This window comes from Gadus morhua, chromosome 8, assembly GCF_902167405.1.
Source record: "Gadus morhua chromosome 8, gadMor3.0, whole genome shotgun sequence".
In the NCBI taxonomy this organism is placed as follows: domain Eukaryota; kingdom Metazoa; phylum Chordata; class Actinopteri; order Gadiformes; family Gadidae; genus Gadus; species Gadus morhua.
The window spans coordinates 6,492,960-6,518,023 of NC_044055.1; the positions used below are offsets into that span (position 1 = coordinate 6,492,960).

Here is a 25,064-nt window from a genome sequence, read left to right on the forward strand (position 1 = left end):
TCTTTGTCCGCCTTTTTTTTCTCCAGTTTTAAAAGAACAGCGTGAGCCTGCGCTCGTCAGCCAACGGCCAACCTCTGAACGTCTCAACAACAACTGCTTCCGACACAGCGTCCTACACACCAGCCGGCTGCTTTACCTGTGAAGTCGCGTCAGCCCGGTATTAGGCATTGTGAAAGTAAGAAGGAAAATTGGGAGGCCCCTGGGTTTTTTGTTGTTATGTCTGCTTTGAGTCCCCCCCCCCCCCACCCGCTCTACAATTAAGAACCCTCGCGTAGGAGTTCAGTGTTTTTTTGCCTCGGTTCGCTCTGCAAAAGAGAAAGGCAGGTAACTACGTCGCCTCATCATCCTCCCCGGAGAGACACACAAACGCTTCTGCCTACCCAACACGTCTCCTAAGAACTCATAGTAAAGTTTTGCAGTCTCGGTTCAGCAAAAGTAGACGCACACGCACACGTACACAAACACACATGAAAAAGCACACGCACGTTTACACGCACACGCCTACACACACACACACACAAATGTTCAAACACAAACAAAACACACTCACACACACACACACACACATGCAAGAGCATGAGCACGCACACACGCACATGCCGACACGCACAAATGTTCAGACACAATCAAACAACACACACACACAAACAGACACAAACATGGGCACTCCATGCAAACCTCCCTTGTTAATTCCCATATATCCCCAATGGATAAAGGCTTTTCATCATGCAGGACATGGAGGAGAGTACTGGGGTTCAACCCAGCAGGACAGCAGTCTTTCAAGACAGACAATTATCCTTCCATGTCCTTTAGCAAGGCATGGAGTTCGGTTAACAGCTCTCCTGGTATGATGTGTGTGTTGTATCAGTCGTTATTCTGCTGTGACTCAATAGTCTATAGAGAGTCATTGTCTAGTCACGATTTTAGCCATCCGAGTATACAAACCGTATAGTTTGCAGATAAAAAAAAACAAACAAAAACATTTCTTGAAATGTGAACCGTAAAAAAGAGAAAGAGATAAAACACGGATCACTTCAACTGCCGACTGTATGCATAAAATGCCAATTGATGACCCTGAGAATCCCAAGGCTTACGTGTCTGGAAGTTGGTGATGACGGTGCCGCTGGTGAGCGGGCCCTTGGTGGCGTACAGGGCCACGGAGTAGGTGGTGCTGGGCCTGAGGCTGGCCAGCTGGTGGTCCTGCCTGTTGCTCTCAACCAGGACGGTGTCTGTGGTCACTGGGGACGGACACACACACAGAGAGTATGGGTCTCTCTCCCTTTGCACATGTACCATGAGACATTTTTTTATTTAGCAATTTTTTTTGTGCCGTCAGTTAAACGCATTATTATCGGCGTTAATGCAAAACAATTTTAACAGCGTTAATTTTTTTATCGCGCGATTAACGCAATTTATTATTTTAATTATTATTATTATTTTATTTTTTTTCTTAAGCTCAAAACAAAGAAGGAGTAGCCTGACTGCTATGTTCAAGGCAGTATGTTTGTATGTTCATCGTTTAATTGCACTATAGGCATTTTTTTTGTATCGTCCTGTTTTGATCAGTATATGCCAATGTTGTTATCAATAAAAAAACATTTGCACAAGGCAAGCCGATGCACTTCTCCATGTTGATAAGACCATTAAAATGAGAACAATTAGTGGGACAAAGAAATCAAGGGATATTTAGCGTAGAAAAAAGATTTACGATTAATCACGATTACTCGCGATTAATCGTGAGTTAACTATCACATTAATGCGTTTAATCGCGATTAAATATTTTAATCGATTGACAGCACAAATTTTTTTGCTTTGTTATATAGTGAGCTAGACAGGAAGGTACGGGAGATAGAGGGGAAGTCATGAGGCTAAGGACCACGGGCGGGAAATCGAACCCGCGTCGCTGCGATTGGGACTGAGCCGTAATGGTACACGCTCCACCCGGTGAGACACGGGGACGGCCCGACATGTCATACATTGAGTCATTCAGCGGGCTACGCTTTCATCCAAAGCCATTTACAAAGCGAGTCTGAGGACGCATCAAAGCATGCGTTGGAGTTTGGAACTTGAAGGAGACGTTGGACAGAGCTGCACAACCTAGTTTCAAAGGCACCGTTGAAGGGAGAGCAGAGTAGTCATAGGAACCAGAAACACAAGGTTGGGAATATCAATAAATATAATGATATATTTATTTATTCCCTCTCTAAGTGACCCCCCCCCCCCAACACACACGCACAGACCACCCCCCAATGCCCACTTGCACAATTCTACCCTCTGGTCCTCTTCTTCTAAAATAGACTGCCCCACTAAAACACGAAGCAAATGGATAAGGAAGCGCTGCATGGAGAGATTATAAACGATGATAATGACATGGCCTGGTCAGAAGCCAGCTGGCCAACACTTGGCTGTGTGGCTCGGAGGGATGGGGATATTGAGTTGAGATCTGCATACACTTGGCAACGTCGCCTTGAGGGGGAGGGTCTGTAAATAGACACGTTGACTGAGTTGATCTGTCACTCGGTGAATGAATACACTACCCCGAGACGAGTCACGGCCCAACGCAACGTTTCCGGGTCCTTCCGGGTACAGCTTACTTTTTTGGACGGGGGAATGAAATCAATGATGATGATTTTATTCATGAGGATGATATTAAGGGGGTGAATGTTGGCCATGGACACTTTAGTATACATATAAATCATATAACAAATTCAACGCTCTAGAAGCATGTTTGATGTGTGTAACGGTATCTAGCACAGGTACTTCTTCCTCCAACTAGGTCGACCTGACATCCATCTTCTTCCATCCATCAACAGACTAGCATCGTTGGAGGGTGTTTGAAAACCCGAAATGGCTTTGACCGTGTGGCTGGATCGATAAATACTTCCATGTTGTCAAACAACAGGCCGCCCCAGGTGCTTTTACGACACAACACAAAATGTATCTGACACTTTTTTATTTTGTACCCTCATATTTTGGCCCGGTAGCTAATGCAGGCTAGGACCTGTTGGTAATTTATCACGGCCTGGCCTGGCTTTGGTTGCAAGCCGCTCATCCATTCGGTACTCTGCTTCAACTGTACTGATATATTTGACCCTGAAACGCATTTGTGCATTCAGTGGATTCTTTTGGCTACACCCTCTCCGCTTCCACGGATGGTTTAGTTTCGAACTGAAGAGCGTCTAACCGGCTGTGGACTTGGAGAAGACATCGGGGGGAGAGTGTTTACCTTGGCTGTGGGTGAGGGTGAGGACGTAGTTGTCGACGTCGGACATGGGCGGATTCCACCGCAGGAGGGCTCCTTGCGGTGTGATGTTGAGGGCCGTCAGCTCGGCGGGCATGTCCATCGCTAGGAGAGGAAAGGAAAGGGAAGAGGGAACAGATCAGTCTCCACGGTCTGAGGAGGCAGAGGCTGGAGTGAGTCGTCAGAAGACGTGTGCTTGCTGACAGCCAGGAGAACAGATGAAGAAGAAGAGGAGGAGGAGAAGGAGGAAAGAAGAAGAATAAAAAGGAGGAGAAGAGGAAGAAGGAGAAGAAGAAGAAGAAGAAGGAGAAGAAGAAGAAGAAGAAGAAGAAGAAGAAGAAGAAGAAGAAGAAGAAGGAGAAGAAGAAGAAGAAGAAGAAGAAGAAGAAGAAGAAGAAGAAGAAGAAGAAGAAGAAGAAGAAGAAGAAGAAAAGGACAAGGATTCCCGCACATGAGCTGAAGGGCGAGGTTGGGATTAATATTACAGTCAACCCCCCAACTCCCCCCTCCCCATCATCAGATGCAGAAACTGATCTTTAATTAGCACAGATTGGTTAATTTAAGTCAATCTTATCAGTGTAGTGTGCAGGTAGAACAACTTTGATTTGAATAATTAGTTATATTACAAATAAGTTATTATTAGAATAATTACTTCTCTTGGTGCATGTTTGAATTTAATTATGTGGAGGCTGGCCGAGCTAATTTAATTTGCATCAAAGATAGCGGAGAAGAGCCAGTAAAAAGATTTCAAAACAAAAAACAAGCAAGGGTATTCGTTATTTCCGAGGAGTATGATAATGTTATCGTGTAATGCATACATATTACATGTGAGTCAATGTTTTTGTGTGAGAAATTGAGTTGAGGACCACAGAGAAAAGCACTGATAGGAAGTCAATTTCTCGATGTGTTGATTATTTGAAGACGATGTCTGAACGTAGAATATGTGAATGTATATCCCCTTAAGGATGTGTCGTCAGAATGTCTGCCATCTGAGTGTTTTAGGGGGGAACAGTTGAGCAATATGTTCAAGTGTAACAGTGTGCAGTTAATGGTTCGAAAGATTCCTTCACCAAAAACAAGTGCAACATTCACGCTCAGGAGAGAAATCCTTGAACATTTCAACAGGCGGTCCCTGTGGCAATTAGTCCGTGCACCTCTTTTTATTTCCTGCCAATTATTCCAACCAGCAAACAACAGAACCTGCTGCACTTCGTTTCACGTATTTTATCGGACACATTCTGTGTTTTTTTTCCAGGGTCTGTCCCTCCCGGCCCACCCATTAAAGTCAATGTGTGCCTGTTTAACTATGCTTGGCAGCTTAAAACAACAGCAGCATCGGATCGATCATTGGCTCTCTTTGTATCTATGTATAGTCTGTGTGTGTATGGTTGTGTGTGTGCGTGTGTGTTTGTTTGCAAAAAAGTATTTGATAAAGAATGTGTGTGTGTGTGTGTGCATGTCTGCACACTTAAGTGAGTGAGTTTGTGTTTGTGTACAATGTATGTATTTGTCTTTCTGTATATGACAAGTGTGTATCATAGTTTAAGTTGTGTTTGTGTGTGTGTGTGTGTGTGTGTGTGTGTGTGTGTGTGTGTGTGTGTGTGTGTGTGTGTGTGTGTGTGTGTGTGTGTGTGTGTGTGTACAGTGTATGCGTGCATCTTCCTCAATATAAAGTGTGTGGATAGTGTAAGGTGTGTCTGTCTGTCTGTCTGTCTGTCTGTCTGTCTGTCTGTCTGTCTGTCTGTCTGTCTGTCTGTCTGTCTGTCTGTCTGTCTGTCTGTCTGTCTGTCTGTCTGTCTGTCTGTCTGTCTGTCTGTCTGTCTGTCTGTGTGTGTGTGTGTGTGTGTGTGTGTGTGTGTGTGTGTGTGTGTGTGTGTGTGTGTGTGTGTGTGTGTGTGTGCAGTGTGTGCATGCATCCTCCAGAATATGACGTGTGTGTATAATAGTTTAAAAGGGTGTTCTTGTGTTACCAAAATGGAGGCTTTTTCTCCCCTCTTCCTGTCTCCTGTTTTTTCTTTGATTGTTGGTTTGGGTCTGTCTTGCTTGCACTTTGTTCACTCACTACCTCCAACACAGTTCTCTTCTGTCCCTTTCTTTTATTACCTTTTCTTCGTTTTGTTTTGCTTTGACTTCCCGGTAATGTGACCTCTGACCCCGACGTCTGTAGTCCATTGAAAAAATCTGTTCCTATTTTTTCTCCCTTGCTTGGTCTTCCTTACTCTCTCTGTCGTCATCACTCCCTATGTTTCTATTGGTGTCCTATTTGTGGCCATGTGATGGCCTTTCACTAATGCCAATTACACACCATCAACATGACAAAAAACGGGACACATAGCAAGTGTTTCATTCGCCCTTTCTGAATCTCACATGATCCAGATCTATTTTTAATGAGCACTGTTGTTAGCTCTTTGAACGTGCCTCTAAACACGGCCAGCGAGCCCACGGTCTCATTCCTATGAACAAAATAAAAGTTTGGTTGTAAATGGTTGAATGTGCCTCGATGCGTTCTCCTGTCTTTCCTCAGATTTCGATCTCTTCTGACTGGCTTTCATAACAAAATCCAACGACCTCCACACTGAAGCAATGTGCAAACTAATGGTGCCTTCACTCTAAAAAGAGCAAAACTATATTTTGCATGCAACATTTGCATGTCCCTTACAAGAGCATTATGCGTTGCCAGAAACTGTTATTTTCCCCCTTTCTAATGAGCCTGACGATAGAGCAACGTTCTATTTAGCTGTTAACAGCACCATTGGCTATGCTTCATTGTTAACGCAATGAGTCTGCCATAGAAAGTGGCTTAATAAGAAGGCATGGCAGGCAAGAAAGATCACAAGACGAAAATAGTGCATCTGTAAGAAGGGGTGGAGAGGGAGGGAGACAGAGAGAGAGAGAGAGAGAGGAAGAGAGAGCGAGAGGGAGATATTGACATTGGAATGCAAGCCAACCTTCTCCATGCTCAACCCTCTTCAATTCTATTTCTCTCTTTGTCCCTCTCTCCCTTTTGTTCTGTCTCAATAACATGTGCACACAAAGACACTCTAGAAAATGGATGCACAGACTTCATATAAAGAATGCATACATATGCTGGATATGTGTTCAGAGAAAATGACTTTTTTTTGTGTGGGAGTTTAGGATAGGCCTAATAAATATAAATGGAAATGTTATTTACAATGGAAATGTGTTAGCTTTGTTAACCTTAGTGCAAAGCTATGTGTGTACTGTGTGTGTAGCTGTTGGCGCACTCGTGTGTGTGTGTGTGTGTGTGTGTGTGTATGTGTGTGTGTGTGTGTCTGTGTGTTTCTGTGCGATGTTAAGGGTGTGCTTCAGAGTTGAATGGCTGTGAAGAAAAGGGGCGTCACAGCAAGCTACTCTTTCCATTATCAAATGGCGAGGAATTGTTGGTTGAAGAAGCAAATTGTTCCATCTGCCGCGACACACAGCAAGCACGGCATCTCTTTCAGCATCCGTCAAGGCCCTTGAGTGTGTCTACGACGTGCACTTATGCTTGTGGTGGGTCAGCCAGCGTACGCTTTCGATGAGCTTTCCAAATGCCGTCCTCTTAAAATGAAATCTTTGGACGTTTGAAAGTTGCACTGCATTACCATTGTGTTGCGGACGTGTTTTGAGACTTACCACGCTTGTGTTTTTTACTGCAATCTCTCCAGACTACATTAGCAAGTTTTTTTTATTTTAATTGTATTGTATTGTTTGTTTTGTAAGACCACACTCAGAGCATGTTTGCTGTTTTTCTAAATGCTGGAAACTTGCAAAAAAAACGGCGATTGTCTGCTCTCCAGTCAATTAGGATGCCCTTTTGTTTTTCTTCTGGTGTGTCACATTCGACCTCACGACTTAACACGGTCGGCAAACACCGGAAATCACCATGGAGCCAGTGAAAGTGTTACTTCCATTTTGTATCTGTTACATATTGGGTGTGTTTTTTTCAAAATCGCTGCTAAGAGCAGAATCCTTGTTGCACGTTAATTCCCTCTATTGACACGCCAACGTCCGGAACTCAAACGCACGACAAGGCGTTTGAAAACAGAGGCTGAAATGTGCAAGTCCACCAAGGTGTCAATCACTGTTTCCATCAGCGCCGATCTTGAATCACAAACGCAGACTGCAACCCTCTCCACTGAAGACAACACTGAGTGGTCGATGCTAGTGTTTGTGTCCGGTGGGAAAGGGGCTTCCGGGTGTTGGGTTCCCTTAGCGCGTCTCCTCACCTGTGAAGACAGCCGTGCCGGCCGCTTTGCTTTCCTGGCTGCCCATCACGGCCGTGAGGCTGATCTCGTACTCGGTGGCGGGGAACAGACTGGACAAGGTGTAGTTGGTGACGTCGCTGTCAATTACCAGGCTGTCCACTCGTCCTGCGTAGGGAACAGCAGAGTTAATGACATCAATCGCGTCGGAATCAGCCGTAAACATCAGATCTATTTGGCTCGCTGACTGCGTGTTTAGAGGTGTCTGCGTTCAATGTGCGTGCGTTAGAGTTTGATGTACGCGGCGTAGTTGATGTTGCTAATGGTATGTTGTGTTGCGTGTTGGGTTGTGTTGTGTGTTTCACAGAATATAGGATACGGTTGAAGCTGCAGCTGTTCCCCTGTTTGTTTGGAAGCTGTGAAAACTCTTTAGTAAATATGGCCCACGGTTCAAAATGAACAGAGGGTGATGTCAAGGTGATAGTCACGATTACACAAATGCATTATTCCCCTCCTACTGCCAATGTCCACGGTGTGGGCCTCACCCACTCAAAAACACTTTAACACTTCCATAAAAAAAACGAAACTAATGCACAATGGTGGCGTCCTCCTTCCTCTGAGACACAGATGTGCTGATGAGGAGGACGAGGTGGGCAACCGTTGGTGAGCAGGTTGTGTCAGTCCTACCTCGAGCCGACTGGTAGGACATCTTGTAGTAGTCGAAGGGGGCCAGTGGTTTGATCCAGGAGATGGTCACTGAATCCTCCGTTACCAGAGACATGGTGATCTCCTTGGGAGGGTCCATGCCTAAACATGTGAGAGAGGGACAATAAGAGAGACAGAGAGAGAGAAAGAGAGAAATAGAGAGAGAGAGACAGAAAAAGAGAGAGACAGAGACAGAGAGAGAGAGAGAAGGAGAGAGAGAGAGAGAGCAATCGAGATAGAGTTAGACACAGTGAGAGAGAGAGAGAAAGAGAGAAACAGCGACAGAAACAGAGAAAAAGAAAGAGAGAGAGAGAGAGAGAGAGAGAGAGAGAGAGAGAGAGAGAGAGAGAGAGAGAGAGAGAGAGAGCGAGAGAGTGAGACAGTGAGAGAGAGAAAGAGAGAGAGAGAGAGAGACAGAGTGAGAGAGAGAGAGAGAGAGAAACAGCGACAGAGACAGAGAAAGAGAGTGAGAGCGAGCAATAGCACAGTTTAAGATCACAGGAAAGTGTGTGATGGCATCCTGGAGGGCAGGTAGAATATCATTGCACTCAGTTGTTTCCGAGGGTCGCCGTTCAGGCAGACAAGCTGCCCAGCGGGTTCATTATCTGAGCGGCCCGAAAACGGGTTTAAAGTACTCCTGCAAGATCGACCACATCTCCCAGATATCTGTAGCCTCTGAGGAAGGCTCCTGTTGAGCAGCCCAACAGAATAGCTGTCACGAAAAAAAACTCAAGAGGGAGGCGAGTGCCAAACGTTGTGTTTCAAAGACGGCAGGTCACAGCTGAACTTGAGGAAGGCTCTCAGGTTAACAGTGTGTTACCGCCCTTGCTGAAGCCCATCAGCAGTAACCAATTAAGGTTCACCAACCAAAAGATGACGTCTATTCAACTGCTAAGTGAGCGGACCGCTTGCACCACCTTGCAGTGCACCGCACGCAACGCGCTGTGCTCATCACCTCTCCTACTGCATGAAGACCGAGAACCGAGAAATTGGTTTTTTTTGCAGTATTTTTAACACTATCCCCTCTGTTGGGGGACGATGAACTCTCGGACCATTAAGCACTGAGTTTGATCCCCCGTCAAAGTAAGTAGAATGAAAAGTGCACATGTTAAATGTTGTTGTTGTTAATACGTTGTGTGAGGGGCTTCTGTGACAAGACCCTTCACCTCCCGTTACATAAATCATTTTACCCTGTGTATATACTTATTCGCTTGGAGCTATTTGCATAATCAGAGTTGTCCTTTGCACGTCACAGCAAAACCTATTAGGCCGTGTTTATTGAGCTTGTTTATTTTATTTTCATATTTTCGTTTTTTAAACATCAAGCTTGTCACTGTTTTAATCCGTCCCACGAGGAGGCGTTTGTTGTGGAAAAAGTGCCCAGTTCACCGAGATGAGATTAACCTTGTTGTCAGTTTGTTCATAAGTCCCCTGGGAGCCAGTGTTTTCATGGAAAAGCTTGGCGCCCAAACAATGTCAGCAAACAATGAAGCTGATGGCCATTGGTATAGCTTCTGACGAGATATACTGTGAGAGAGAGGGAGAGAGAGGGGGAGAGAGAGAGAGAAAGAGAAAGAGAGAGAGAGAGAGAGAGAGAGAGAGAGAGAGAGAGAGAGAGAGAGAGAGAGAGAGAGAGAGAGAGAGAAAGTGAGAGCGGGAGAGAGAGAGAGAGAGAGAGAGAGAGAGAGAGAGAGAGAGAGAGGGAGAGCGAGAGAGAGGGAGAGATAGCTAGAGAGAGTTAGAGAGAGCGAGAGAGAGACAGAGAGAGTGAGAAAGAGAGTCAGAGAGGGAATGAGTGAGGGAATGAGCGAGTGAGAAAAAGTGAGCGAGAGAGACAGAGAGAGTAAGAGCGAGTGAGAGGGTAAACTAAAGGCAGTGAAAGATAGCCTCGCATTGTGGACAGCGAGCCAGATGGGCACAGCTTTTAAACCAACCACCTCAGCCCCTCGCTCATATCTCCAAAAGAAAAATGGCTGCTAGTCACATGCAGAAGAGGGGGCCATTAATAACTCCCTGGCCGCGGGCTCATTTCAATTCTGCGGCTATGGAATACTCCAGCACTTTAAACAACTTGTGATTATTCATGTGTGCATATCCTGCTAATTATGTTTAGTTTGCGAGAGCGAGCTGCGAGAGGTTATGTTCTGTCGCTTTCCTGTTTTTTGTTTTTGTTTCGTTTTTACTTGGAAGGGGAAGCAGCTTAGTGTGACCTAGAGTCTTACTAAGTAGAGAGAAATACGTTTTTTTTCCCTTGTGTTGGGTGTATTGCCTTGTGCTTGTGTTCGGCTTGGTGTTCAATCATCACAAAGAACATAGTCTTGGATGCAAAGTGAAAACGATGTAGAAATGCAATCCTAATGACGCCTCATTAGACTCGTAGTAAAGACTCGTAGTAAACAGTGAACGGGGGATGGTGTAATAAGGTATCAAACCACAAACACATGCATGAAGATCGGTGCAGGTGTCCATTATATACCAACCGTCCTAAAATCCTGGGTTTAGCCTTTGACTGGTGGTAAGAACAATGCATATACATTTACATTTTTGGCATTTGGGACGCATTTAACCAAAGACACTTATAAAAAGTAAATTTATCGGAAGAAAGAGAAACAACATATCGCTGTTGGTATAGTAAGGATGTTTATAGAACCAAGTGCAAAGCACTGACAATAGTTAGGTTAACCCATTCCCCGTATAGATCAAAGATAGCTAGGGTAAGATGCTACAGGATGCTAAGCACTATTTTTGCAATATGTGTGTGGGGGGGGGGGGTTAGGGTAAGTGAAGGCTTCAATAATTTTCGTCATTAAAAGTGTTATTTAACGTGCACAAACATGGTCTGGTTGGGCATAGGTCGAGCTAAGGCTACTGGTTTTCCAATGACGTTGTCCTATGCCATCCTATGGTTCCTATAGACCAGTCATACTCAAGTAGCGGCCCGCGGGCCTTTTGTGGCCCGCGGGGTGTCTATTAATGGCCCTCGAGCTGTTTTGAAAAGTTTTTTTAATTATTAAAAAAAAAATAATAATAATAATAATCGTGCTGGGCGCTCTTATTTTGAAACCGCGCGCCGCGATCTCAATACGAGGCTGGGGGTTGCAACGATAAACAGATAGCACTCTAGCCCACAGACCGCTCCAGCCCTCCCAAACTCGAGGCAGACAGTCCATCTCAGCAGCAGTCAAGGCCGATTTAGGGTCGTTTTAGACGCAGAGACGTAAGCACGTAATTTACACAAGGGACTTGTTTTAGACAAGTTTTGATTCACGGTTCCTTTAAGGTTCCTTAAGGATTGCGCGTGTTGCAAGGGGATTCTCCGCCAGAACAGTAGGGGGAGCAACGAACGAATCTGTGGGCATGGAAGTGGAAATCGCTGGCTTGTTTATATTTATAATTATCATAATTCGTTCTTGTGTTTTCTTCTTCTCCTTCTTCAAAATTCTTCATTTGCTTCTGTCACAGCCTTTTAAAAATGGCGCTATTATGCTGTAAAACCGGAAATGTGAGACTCCTGAAAGGATGTGGTTAGCTGGCCAATCACAGTCTTTGCGAGCTGCGTAGGGCCGTAGTGTTTTAGTCGCATAGTCAGGAATTATGGCCGACGCACTTAAGCACGTAAGGGGGGATATTTTACCGCGCAAGGGGGGGTTATGTATCTTACGTGCTTACGCGTTACGTCTAAAACAGAGCATATATCGGCCTCAGTCACACGTATACAGACCGGCCCCTTGAGTCACTGAAAAAAAAAATTGTGGCCCCTCATCATTTCTACTTGAGTACCCCTGCTATAGACTCTCAAACAAATATACTCTGAAACAAAAGCAGCACAAATTAACATAGGCAGCAAACAAACAACCCTGGTCAAGCTGTGGGAGGAGTGCACCTCAACCGCCTCTCCTCTACATATTTATAACCCTATACAATCACATCTTGGAGAGGGTAGGAGACAACAAAGAGGAGCGATGAATCTGAAAAATACTCAAAGTGCGCTTGACGACAACATAGAGTGCATCCGCCCACTCCTTTCTTAGCCTAAGGAAATGAGACTGCTCTCTCTCTCTCTCTCTCCCCCTCTCTCCCTCTCTCTCTCTCTCTCTCTCTGATTGTCTCAGACATTACAGGTGTGAACGGCAGGCTCAATGCAGCGACATCTGTTTCTGACAGGCCCCTCCCCCAATCCCCCTATTCCTGTCCAAACAAGGCTAATTGGTGACAGGATTGCGCACATCGACACATTAACGCACAAATGAAGGGTGGCGAGAAAGAAAACAGCAGCAATGCAATTGTGTGTGTTTGTTCGTGCACGTGTGTGTGTGTGTGTGTGTGTGTTCGTGCACGTGTGTGTGTGTGTGTTCGTGCACGTGTGTGTGTGCCGGTGTTTGCGTGTATGGGTAGGTGAATGTGTGTGTGTGTGTGTGTGTGTGTGTGTGTGCCTGCGTGTGCGTGCATGTGTGTGTTTGTATGGGTTAGTGGTTCTCTCTACCAACCCAAGACAATGGGTGAGGGAGATAGAAAAGTGTAGCGCAAGTCTGCTGTACTGTAAGGCCTGGGGATGAATCTGAAATATAATAATCCCCTTCCACAGCTTTTGAAAACGCAGTGTAATTTGTTCACGACGCCACCATTCGTTATCCATTATCCTTATCTTTTACTTTTTACTAATAACTTGGATGGACTTTGATGCAATTTGGCGACACTTTTAATTGACACTCTCTCTGTGTTAGTATTCCTGGAAAGCCACTCTTCCACAGTGTTCACCGTTGCCTTTTGTTTACTCTCTCCTCTCAGGGCAGTTAAGTTCAAAGCACCAGAAAGTCCACTCAGCGGCAGGCAATTTGCATCCAGCAGCAACACATGGGCCCATTAGATCGCATGGACGCATCAGGGGTTGGGAGAAGCCCACAGGTAAATGTTGATGGATAGATGGGAAAGACTGACGACATGCCCGTGCTGACAAAAGGAACCTTTCTTTAGAGCTAATTTAACTTTTCTAACCACGTTTCTGCAGGTCTTAAAGTTTAAGTTAGCATGTGAAAGTTTTTGTCTTTGCATCTATGTGAATGGAACTATTTTCATCTCTCATCCATTCTCTCTTTACTCCCCATCATTGCCCCTCATTAGTACGCACATTTCCAGGTCAGCACATTTTCAAATATCCTTTAGATGTGGCCGTGGAGGTTGGTATCAGCGACCTAGCCGCACAGGGTCAGCACTTTAGCTCCAGTAAATCAGCAGCCTCATCTGACTCCTGCTGCTGCTGTCCCCACGCCCCCACCACCTCCAACACCACCACCACCTCCACCTCCGCTGCTGCTGCTCTCTCTCCCTCAGCGAGCCGTGAGGCCAGCCAACCGCACGCCTTTATTATTCCACCGGTGACAGGGCCGCCGCAGCGCTGATCGATACGCGACGCAATGACCGTTATTGGAAATCGACATCGCCATGGGAAACTCGCAGTTTTTTGTTTTGTGTGCAGACGGATCAAAATCGACGTCAGCCAGCGAGTGCTGATGGAATTGAATCTCGAACCGCACGGTTTAAGACTCAAGAGAAAAACAAGGGTTGTGTCGGTCAAACCCCGGTCGTCCAACCTCCAAACCTCCGTCGTCGTCCGTGTATTCCCGGGAGGTCATTTGGAGCAGCTTGTCATCGTGATTAAGGCGTTATGCAAATAGACTTGCCTTCAGCTCACATAGTGTATCCGCCGGCTACACCCACACACACGGCAGCCAACCGCCCGCCTCCATCCATCCCCTTTCGGTTGCCGCGAAGGGATCGGTTAACTTTCGGTTATCGGTTAACGTTTCGGGCCCGTCCCCGCGGCGACGGAGACTCACCTGTGGTGAGCGGGGCGTCGACGGGCTCGGACGTGGCGTCGCCCTGGATGGTGATCAGGCTGACAGTGTAGTGCGTGGCCGGCAGTAGGCCCTGCACCAGGGAGCGGGTCCTGGAGCCCTCCAGGGTCACCTTGGAGGTGTCCGTGCCGTCGGCCGAGGCGTAGCTGAGGATGAAGAGGTCGGCGGGCGGCGCCGGAGCGCTCCACGCCGCCGCCGCCGAGTCCCACGTCACGTCCGACAGGTAGAGGTGGGTCACGGGCCGGATGCCTGGGAGGGACGGGCGACCGGGCACAAAACGGGGGGGGGGTCACTCCAGGGGGTCGCACCCTGATGGAAAGCCACACCCCCTCCCCCCCCTCCCGATGGAGACGTGGGGTCGGTGCCGATAATGGTGAAGAGATGGTGATGAGAATGCAACCATGGGTTGTCATGAGGATGCCATGAGGGTTGTCATGGAGATGATGAAGGGTGTGTTGCAGCTGGTGATGATGAAGATGAATAATTGATGATTTGCCTCACAAAGGTGGTGAAGGTTAACTGGTTAGAGTCTGTTGGATGCCTGGGGATTCGTTGTTGGATGTGAGTCCAGCACCGATGGAAATACCAGTAAGTTGTTTATCTTTTGTTGTGTTTTGTTACTTCTTGAAGGTTGCTACGTTCATAACACATTGCAGTTCATGATTGTATCGGAACTCAAAGAATTCCAAGTCAAAATACTTCAAATTGTACGCACAAGTTAACAAAGTCGGCCAAAAAAACAGTCGGTAGGTTGTCTTGATGGAAGTGAGGATGAAGACGATGGTGGTTCACATGATGGTGAAACAAATAGGAGATGATAATGAGATCACTCATTAACAGGACGATGGTTTAATTTGCATTTGTCGTAGAACTCACACACCATCTGGGCTGCTGATGAAAAAACAACAAAGGAACTTCCACACATTGGCACAACCTTGAAGTTGCCGAGATGTGTAGATGTGAGAGTGAAAGTATGAGGTGTTATCGAGGAACAGTTCTGAGGCAGCGCGCTGGAGGTGTTGAAAATACATGGAATGGAAAGAACATAGAAAATGTTGGTGGGGGGATAAAAGCATCTCATCTGCGGCCTGATGGCTCTGCCCTTAAGTGACACCTGGACACTTAAAGTTAGAAGGACAAGTGGCCACTCTGGAGGTGCACTCGTTACCAGGTCCCTTCAGGAGCGAGGCCTAATCCCAGAGCCGCTCAGGAAGACGAGTTCATCCAAACACCGTTTAACAGACGCTGCCAACATGGCCGATTAAACAGCGGATGGGCGGGAATGACAGCTCCTGACAGGCCATTCATTATTTATTTCTCTCTCTCTCTCTCTCTCTCTCTCTCTCTCTCTCTCTCTCTCTCTCTCTCTCTCTCTCTATTTTACTGAACACGGTCCTTGGTTGTACCGCACATCTACGAGGAGAAACGCAAACCCTCCTGCAACGCAAGGTGGCTGCCCTTACGCTGCCTTGCGTTTGGACGTGTATCGCTAGCCTCATAGCAATTAGGAATCAATTCACACACTGACGGCGGAGTCAACCATTCAAGGCTCTCTCTCTCTCTCTCTCTCTCTCTCTCTCTCATCATCCAGTCCCTTCCACGCGTCGTCTTGTTTGTCTTTTTTATCAGGATATTCTCCCTCTAATCTCCTCACCCTCCTCTCTGACAAGGATCGTGTTTGTTAAAGGAGGTCAAAAGTAAGAAAGGCGACAACGGAACGACGGCGGTGATCATTATCGTGACTACGGCGACGAAGGCGTTGGGGTCACGAAACCGGAGGGGAATGACTCGGGGGGGGGGGGGGGGGGGGGGGGGAACGACAGCCAATTAGGCGGCCGCTGACAGCGGGGACCGCCGTTTGACGCACGGGGACGGCGGATCCTCACAGTGGATCGACACATGTCAGATCATGCCACCGCGTGGCATCCTGAAGACAATCACAGTCGACCCCCGTCCCCCCTACCCCAGCCCGTTTAATATAAACAGCTCAACTTAATAGATCCCGACCAAAATAGGGAAGGGGAGTCAGAAGGGGTTGATGGATGAAAATGGGCTCTCGGAAAAAGCCAAACGCCTTTATGGATGAAATGATCTCCTGGGTGCAGAGAGAGAGATGGGGGTGCAGGGGAGAGACAAAAGGTGAGCAAGTGGGTGGAAGCTAGCGAGAAGGAGAACGGGGGTGGAAGGAATGGGAATGTAGAAAAAGAAGAAACACTGATGCATTTACCGGCGCAATTAGAGAACACCCGGTCATTAGCTCCTGGGAATGATTTACTTAGGCTAATTACTTCTTTCAAAGACTCTCAGAGTCGATTTTCTTTGGATTTTACTTACCCTTCGGCCGCATATACTTTTTTTTTAAACAACTTTGTCTTTTTCAGGTCTTCATCTGTTCCCAAAGCTAGCTCCACTACCCTGACCAAGTGCCACAACGAAATCGTTCATAACTTCCTATGAACAAACTGTGAGCCGAAGTCATTATATTGGATAATGGCAAGTAAGTAACGCTGTGCCGCAGCACCCAGCCATTGAATCCTCAAGGTCTTCCAAAAAACATTTTTCAGTTAGTACAGACATTCAATTGCATACACAAAGCGTGACAAGAAAAGATATAGATCTTTTTTGCAATGGTAATCACTTTAAGGGCCGGTCCAAATCAATAGGGGTGCGTATCTCAACATGCCTATGCTACGCTACCTGTGAAGGCATCGATGGTGGCGGCGGTGCTCTGTTGCCTCCCCCTCCGCGCGGCCACGGTAATGGTGTATTCCGTGCCGGGCTCTAGATCAGTCAGAGTGGTGGTCGTTACATCCTTAGGAACAGTTTTCTGAAGGAAGAGAAAAAAGATGAGGGCGCTAGTTAAAAGCCAGGGAAGATGAACGGCCGTGTCGATCCCGGATGGCTGTTTCGCAAAAGAAAAAATGGGTTAGACGTATATTTATCTTCGTAGCTGTCATACCTGGCTCTTTTTCTATCTGATATGGGTCCCTGGCGGCTCCTCAATCGGTCCTATGTATTAACTTTACCTCCGTATGTCCATCCACGCTTTATCCATCAATCCTCCACATGTGCATCCATCCTCGCTGCCTCCCATCCATCTTTCTTATCCGTGCTCCATTTATCCACTGAACAGCCCAGCCATCTAACCATTCACCCATTCACCCATCCGGCCGACTGTGGACCAGTTACCTCAGTGGTGGTGCCGGAGGACGATGTGTATGTAACTTTGTAGTGATCGATTGGGCCTGATACCACGCCCCACACCAGAGTGATGGTGTTGTCTGTCGAGGCGGTGACGGTGAGGTCCAGTGGAACGTCCAGACCTAACGAAAGACACGGGGGGGGGGGGGGGGGGGGGGGCGTAAGGGGGACTAGCCTATCAAGACATTCGGTGGGCAAATAGCATCCACGTGGATGAAAAAAATACAACAAAAATGCAACAAAAAAAAGATTTGACATGAATTGAGTGCCCGCATCAAACTTCACACATCTGTAGCAGGTGCTACAAATGCATGAAGATGACACCAAAAAAAAAGAACATGAAGACTTTCCTCTTGCAACCAACAGCATTTTACCAAGAAGTGTTTTACATAACATTTATCTGGAACTGATAGACATTTCAATCACATATTTAGAGGATTAAGTATAGCCAGCATTAAAGTGTCAAAAGGTTTGCACTTAGTCAAAGGATTTGCACAAAAAATATATGAATCTAATGATGTATGATTTTTCTCTCTCTTTTGAGAGAGATAAATGCTTTTACAAAACCTTGACATAAACCTGGAATTTTAAACAGCCACTGAAACATTTACATCCTGCCAAAGTTAGATCTGCCGATTTCCCTCGAAAAGCACTTCTTCGTAATGGTTTTGTTCAAGAGCACTGACCTGAAACAAATTTGGGATTCGAAAGACAAAGCAGCTAAAGGGGTCTGTGGTGTTTTTATGCTTCCCCATAAACAATGACTGTCCTAGATATGTAACACATTGGGGTTAATAGAAACTATGTTACCTGTTCTGGCGTTCATGGTTGCTGGTGTACTCTGGTTGGCGCCTTGCATTGCCGATATGCCGATACCATATTCCGTACCTGGCATCAGGTCTACATTGGAGATGATGGAGAGAGAGTGAGAGAGTAAGAGTGGGTGAGAGTGAGAGTGAGAGAGAGGGAGGGAGAGAGACAGAAAGAGAGACACGCAAACAGAGACAGACAGAGAGAGTGATAGAGAGAGAGAGAGAGAGAGAGAGAGAGAGAGAGAGAGAGAGAGAGAGAGAGAGAGAGAGAGAAGAGAGAGAGAGAGTCATACAGAGAGAGCCATACAGATAAATGGGGAATCTATATGCACTGAATTTCCTCTACAATTTTGCTCAATTACATGGTTTACTGCTACACACCAAAACACATACTGTCGGTATCATTCAAGATCACTCGGTGAGACCGATACCTAATACTTTTACCTCGTTGGAACCCTTTCAAAACACACATAAAAGAAGGACACAAAGAACACAATGCGCACCGAGGTAGTACCAGGGCTGTGCGCCCCGACACAGAGCTGAGTGCGGCGGGCGAATGAAAGGAAACGAGAGTGGCCGGGGAGCGATGCTGTGGCACCGCAAAACGCCCCAGCGGACCGCTAGCTCCGACTCCTTTATATTGGCTGTGCCCTTTAAATCACCCTGTCCTTTTTTTACAAACCCCCTCGCCGGGCTGACCCCTGCTCTCGTGACAGCCATTCAATAGCGCCGCAGGGTAACAAGAAGCCTGGCTGCCGCATTCACATCACCGAGAGTGATCGCGTCTATTACACCTTTTCATGTGGGCTACATAATATCTAGCCTGGCTCCGCCCGCCTAAGTACTTCCAGCTCAATTTGAATTTCCCTTCGGCAGTAGGTCTGGGTCTGCGGTACGTTGGTGGGTTTTTCTCCGTCTACGTTTTCTGCGTCCAATGAGCGAACAGAGGGAGTAGCTGAGACCAATGACGTTAAAGTCAGCTCTCGTTGAAGGACATCTTCACGCACGGTGTTTGGTTTGTTTACAGCTTGCGCGCAACGTGATTCCCGGCCAAACGTTAGCGATGGGTTATGGCAGATCCAGAGTGGCACCGGGCAGATGCAATAGTTTTAAACTTCAACAGACAACCGCCTTCGAGTGAGTTAACGTTGTCAATTGAGTAGGTCCAGACTCTCTGTACAAATTAAATGAAGTACGAGAGTCTGGCAGTACCAGGCTACATATATCCTCTCTGATAGCACTAAACAGGAAAGGCTGAATGTTGTAAGGCTCCTATACTCGCCGTCGCTCTCACGGGGTCACTATGAGGGAGAGGAATAAGATGAATAATTGAAGGGGGAGCGCTTTTGAAATGAAGGTTCGTTGAATGGAGTCAGACGTGACATGCTGCTGCTGGCGCACCTGTCAGGGTGGTCTTGGTGGTGGCTTCTTCGTTGCGCGGCACGATGACTTGGTCGTACTGGTCTCCTGCGAGCGTGCTGTACACCACCTGGTATCCCTCCACCTGCACATAAACATAGTCGCTGTTAAGATTCCCGTTGCAGTCTCATTTGTGCATTTACATTTAGGGCATTTGGCAGATGCTTTAATCTAAAGCGGCTTACAAGAAGTACATTTGTCAGAAAAAGAAAGAGAAACAATATATCGCTGTTGGTACAGTGAGGATGTTGATAGAACCAATCACCTAGCACTAACAGCTGTTAGATTAAACCCTTCCCCGTATGCAACAAAGATAGCTAAGATAAGATGTTACACAATGCTAAGTACTATTTTCAAGTGCAAGGATGTACAACGTACAATAATTGCGTAAGAGGGGTGGGGGGGGGGGGCTATGTAGAAGCAAAGCGAACTCTGAACTGCCCATGAAGGTGTGACTGCAAAGGCCTAAACACAGCGTAGCTCAGGTGTACCATGCACGACATAGAGTCAAACATAGAGATCACTGCTTTATGAATTTCATTGCGGAGCGTGTTCTCCGGCATGGAGTTTTTGTGTTTTTGCCAGCGATTTCCTTCAGCTGATCAATTGAAATGCGCTGTGTGGGATTTAATATGGTGCCGGTGTGAAGACAAGAATGTAAGAAAGATCCGAAGCTTTACGCTTTTGTGCTCTAGGCTTAAGCTTGGGTTTGTGAAGAGGCTCAAGAAATCGGCTTTCGCATTTGGTTTGTTGAGAGGAACTTTGCTGTTTATCCTGGTTGAGCTTTAGCCCAACCTAGCGGAGCTTTTAACATGATATACAATTATTATCCAATTGATGGCATGTCCATGCCTTTCCAGGATTGTTTGCAGTGTATTTTATTCCCAAGTGAGAGCAGATCCTGGAGAGACACAAAGCATTCACACTCCCCACATATCTGGCACCACCCAAAGGTGAAGTCGGGACTGCAACACTGACCTCCGCCTCACTATTATCCCATTCCAGTTCCAGAGTGGTGGAGGTCTTGGACAGCAGCCGCAAGTTCTTGGGGGCATCAATCTCTGAGAAGAACGATAAAACTGACAATGTTGGGGACAGTGAGACCATTTCTCAAAAAACGGTGCGCAAGTCAACATCAGCAATTCATACAACAGGATCTAAAGTCTTGGTCATAGTTGATGTGTTTTTTAAAGTCGCCAAGCCATTAATAGTGTCGCTGACTACTTTTCACAAGTGGACCGGCCTTGGTGTTAAACTTCATTACACGTCTTATTCATGCGCGTCGAGTGTTTCGGCTATTTCTTTTACGCATCTGAGTTTAGTGCGACGTTCCGCATTTTACGTCTTCCGAAATTACAGTTAGTGTCATGTTCCTTGACGTAGCGTCTATAACAACAGCCTCTACCCAGTGGAAAACAACATTTCACGGTGGATGTTCATCTGTTCAGCCATCGAAGATCAGTAAACAGTCGCCTGCCATAAATAACGTTTCCGAAACTAAAACGTGAGTTTGGAGCAGATGTTACCCGGTTCCTTCAATATGGCCTGGCAGCGGTGCCTGCCGCAGCTATCAATCCTGAGGCTTTTTATTAGCATACACTGAAGCAAATACACACACACACACATACACACACACGCACACACACACACGCAAACACGCACGCACACACAGACACACACACACACACAGACACACACGCCACGGCACACATGTGCCTCCATGAGAGTGGTCTCACCGGTGGTGAACTCGGTGGAGACGGGGCCGCTCTCGTTGCCTCTCCTCACCCCGCTCACGGACACGTGGTAGCGGGAGCCAGGCCGCAGCACCTGGGGGACGGACACGCAGGAAGCAGCCCTTCAGGTCTCTCCACTGGTTAGCGTTAGCCTCATAACATAATGAGGCTAGGAAGTCATGTTTTAAGATTCATCTTGTATTTACGTAGTGTTAAAAAAGGCCGAAGTCACATAGATGATGGACGCATGTTTCAAGGTTTGTCTTGTACCTAGCGCCAAAAATGCCTAAATCATACAGACAGTGAACGTAAAAAGCACTCTGATTGGCTTATAGCCACTGAGGCACAGTGAGTCAGCAGTGTTCAGGAGAGTAGAGATAGGTTAGATATCAGTTTGGCCAATGTGTCACGTCAGATTAATAATCTCTCTCTCTCTCTCTCTCTCTCTCTCTCTCTCTCTCTCTCTCTCTCTCTCTCTCTCTCTCTCTCTCTCTCTCTCTCTCTCTCTCTCTCTCTCCCTCTCTCTCTCTCTCTCCCTCTCTCTCTCTCTCTCTCTCTCTCTCTCTCTCTCTCTCTCTCTCCCTCCTCTGACCTGCAGTGAGTACTGGCTGAGGGTGGGCTGCAGGCGGAAGGTGGTCCGGGGACCCTCGCCCCCCAGCAGGCCGTAGCGCAGCACGATCTGGTCGATCTTGGCCTTGGGCGGGGTCCACTCCACGAACGCCACCGTGTCGGACACGTCGCGCACCACCAGCTGGGTGGGGCCGTCGATCACTGAAGGGGGGCGGGACAAGAGACAAACGGGAAACATGTGACTTCCTGTAGACTTAGCCTGAATGAGGTCCACACTTGACGTATATTATAGGCATGCAATGTATTTTTGATGACACTAATACATGACACTATTTCCTTTTTTCTAATGAAGATTTGTTTTATTTTATTTCAGTCATCATATTTAACCGTTTAAAATCTCATTGAGAGATTTTTTTAATGGCACATTCTTGGTCAAAATCTCATCGAGATTTCAAAACCTTTGTTTCAAGACAATCCTGGCTGTAAGGTCTACACCAGTAGCACAACGATTCTCCTATGATCACATGATCCCATGTCACTAACGACCAACTAACCAACCAATCATCTGCACCGTGTCGGCCAGAGGAAACCCGATACACGTCCTGTCCCATTACCCGTCTTCGGTTCATACCATGGTTCATACAGGGACGCTCGCACTCACACACTGACGAGTTGGACCCCCAATCCCGTTCCGTTCAACGTGCACGTCTGTCCCTCGCTCAAACCAGCCCCCATGCTTACGTGCACAGTGCATGAGCGGAGCGGCGTCGCTGCCGCGTGTCGCCGATGCCGTCCGCTAATCGATGAGATGGAGTGCAGCCTTCAAACGCGTCGCGTTCGATTTTTCCGACTTCAGTGCGGTTCAAAGCTTAATGTAGTATTGGCTCGGTCGCTATCGGCAACACAGAGCTGTAAGTACCCTCTGTTGGGATAATGGAATAGAGAAACTAAGATAAGGTTGTTGGATATAACCATAGAACTGTATGACACAAGAGCGTGACGGAACACACACACATGTCATTGCATGTTTTCCTTTTGTCAATTATATACTAACAGAATTTCTATATCTAAAAAGACTATCTGATGAAAAAAAATGTCAGCCAAATAAGAAACACCAGAGGTGAGATCCTTTTTAAAGAGAATGTGAACCCACTGTTTCAGCTGTGTCATGTCATGATGTCGAGGAGTAGGCTACACTAACAGACACTTCAGCCTCACAAAATGATGTTCGAAGTAGAGTACAACGTTTGCATTGTGTTTTGGGGAGACTATTTTTCTTTGCTTTTACACCCACGAAAGGATTTTGGTTCACTGGCTCTTTAAGTTACAAGGGTATTATTAACAACTATATATTTTATATAAACACACAAACACACACATCAAAACTGCAAAACCTTCAAGGACCAGACAGAGCCATGGTCAATCGCTGAATACCAATAAGAGATGCATTTTTATACCAGAAAGAAGTTATTAACGATGGATAATGAGTACCTTATGGATAGAAATGACCCTAACTTTAAAGTTTAAGGGCTGATAATAAATAAAAGATTCTTGGTCCTTGCCCCCCCGCGTTTGTAAGCTCTCGCCCGGCAGGGATCAAACCCCAGTCACAATCACTGAACCTCATCATCGATTTTTCTCTTTTTCCACTCATCAGAGGCAGAAAATTGATAGGGCCTGTGACCTCTCCTCCAATACCAGAGATAATTAGATCTAGGGTTGCATTAGAGGGAGAAATATCTGCACATCAAACCGTCCCTCATGGAGGATCGCTAATGGGATGGAAATAAAAGATACATGAAACCGACAAAAGCCCCTTCAACTCAGAAAAAACAAAAAACTTTAAAAACATATATTCATTATAGCTCACATGAAATAATACCCGCCGGGTGCAGGCTCTTGGTCAAACCGGGTCTGGAGCCTTCTCCTCCCACTTTCCTTTCTACAACGGCACCCTCACTCACTCTCCGTGGGTCCGCCCTGCATTATGCATGTCCACGTCAATCATCCCACCGGTTGACTCGCACGACGGACCACAGAGCGCTCTTCAGAATGTCACCCTCTAACCCCCTCCACATCTGGAGGGGCCCAGACGAAGAGCCGGCATGGGTACGGCCCGTCCACGTCGGTCCTTACGGCACTGGGAGATTTAAAATTGGCCCCAAGGGGTCTGTGCTATAAAACCTGCCCTGAGAAAGACAGTTCCTCTGTTCATGGGCAACTTCCTGACGTTTCAGAGGTCTCCTTCTGCTCCTCCTACCCGCCGCCTTTCTCAAGACACACACACGCACCCACACACACACACACACACACACACACACACACACACACACACACACACACACACACAAACTACCCACTACCCACCCAGACATCCCGAGTCTCCAAGGAAAGATAAATCTTTACCGATATGAATAATTAAGGGCCTTGAAATTTGTTTCCTTTTTTTCTGCCTCCTCGTCCCTCTTTATCCAATGAGGTGTCTCGCGGAAGGATAACGTTCAAACATTAATGAGGGAGCCACATGAATAATGAATGCCTACTTAATTACAACTGACAGGGAGGCGGCAGGCGAGCTGACAGGAAATGGATGGTGTTTTGACTGCGGAGAGCGCATATTTGGGATTGTTACAGAGGAGTTTGGGATTGGAGATAGCATGGCTGTCTAAGTAGTGTCATTCAGGTGAGGACTGGGGCGCTGGTTATATTAGGGTCCTAAGTGGTGGGGGGGCCCGGCCAATACGTCAGAGTGACATCCTCTATTATTGTCTGGTACTCTCCTTGTGCTGGGCTGGCGTGCCAATGTTTGTGTGTGAGCGTGTGTGTGTGTTTGTGTGTTTGTGTGTGTCAGTATGTGCGTGTGTGAATGCGTGTGTGCATGTGTGCCTGTGCCTGTGCTTATATGTGTGGGTGTGTGTGTGTGTTTGTACATACCTGAGTGTAATTTCAGTTTGAGTGTTTGTGTGTGTGTGTGTGTGTGTGTCGGTATGTGCTTGTGCTTGTGCCTGTGTGTGTGTGCTTCTGCGTGTGTGTGCATGTGCGTGTAACTGTGCACCTGTCTGTGTGTGTGTGTGGTTGTGTGTGCTTATAGAGGGCCCCTAATGTCTCCAGAGTGCACCGTAAGCCTGGAAGCGTGTGTCTGTGACTTATTGTCTACTCTCAAATTTGACGTTTTCTATACCCAAGTGTATCTTCATTTAGAAGCGTATGTGTGTATATGTGTGTGTGTGTGGGGGTGTGCATGTGTGTGTTTCCATCTCAACATAGTTTAAGATTCCAAACTACTTTCTTAGTAGCCTACTCACCTGCTTTATACTTTCTGA

At 46.7% G+C, this 25,064-nt stretch overlaps 1 protein-coding gene across 3 annotated transcripts in view; it reads right to left on the reverse strand.

Moving 5' to 3' along the window:
• Positions 1-638: 638 nt before the first annotated feature.
• tnr (tenascin R (restrictin, janusin)) overlaps positions 639-25,064 on the reverse strand; it is a 129,305-nt gene continuing 104,879 nt past the window's right edge. Inside the window, exons 13-24 of one of the 3 annotated variants that reach the window (XM_030363023.1) lie at positions 21,764-21,942; positions 21,175-21,265; positions 20,417-20,499; positions 19,421-19,523; positions 18,018-18,107; positions 17,196-17,329; positions 16,704-16,833; positions 13,989-14,255; positions 8,134-8,253; positions 7,471-7,614; positions 3,227-3,346; positions 639-1,238 (exon numbers count right to left, since the gene is read on the reverse strand). In XM_030363023.1, coding sequence (XP_030218883.1) covers positions 1,030-1,238; positions 3,227-3,346; positions 7,471-7,614; positions 8,134-8,253; positions 13,989-14,255; positions 16,704-16,833; positions 17,196-17,329; positions 18,018-18,107; positions 19,421-19,523; positions 20,417-20,499; positions 21,175-21,265; positions 21,764-21,942 — 1,670 coding nt within the window. In that variant the 3' untranslated portion in view covers positions 639-1,029. Of the gene's footprint in view, positions 1,239-3,226; positions 3,347-7,470; positions 7,615-8,133; positions 8,254-13,988; positions 14,256-16,703; positions 16,834-17,195; positions 17,330-18,017; positions 18,108-19,420; positions 19,524-20,416; positions 20,518-21,174; positions 21,266-21,763; positions 21,943-25,064 lie in introns of all 3 variants that reach the window. The other 2 variants (XM_030363022.1, XM_030363024.1) reach the window with 2 other exon arrangements.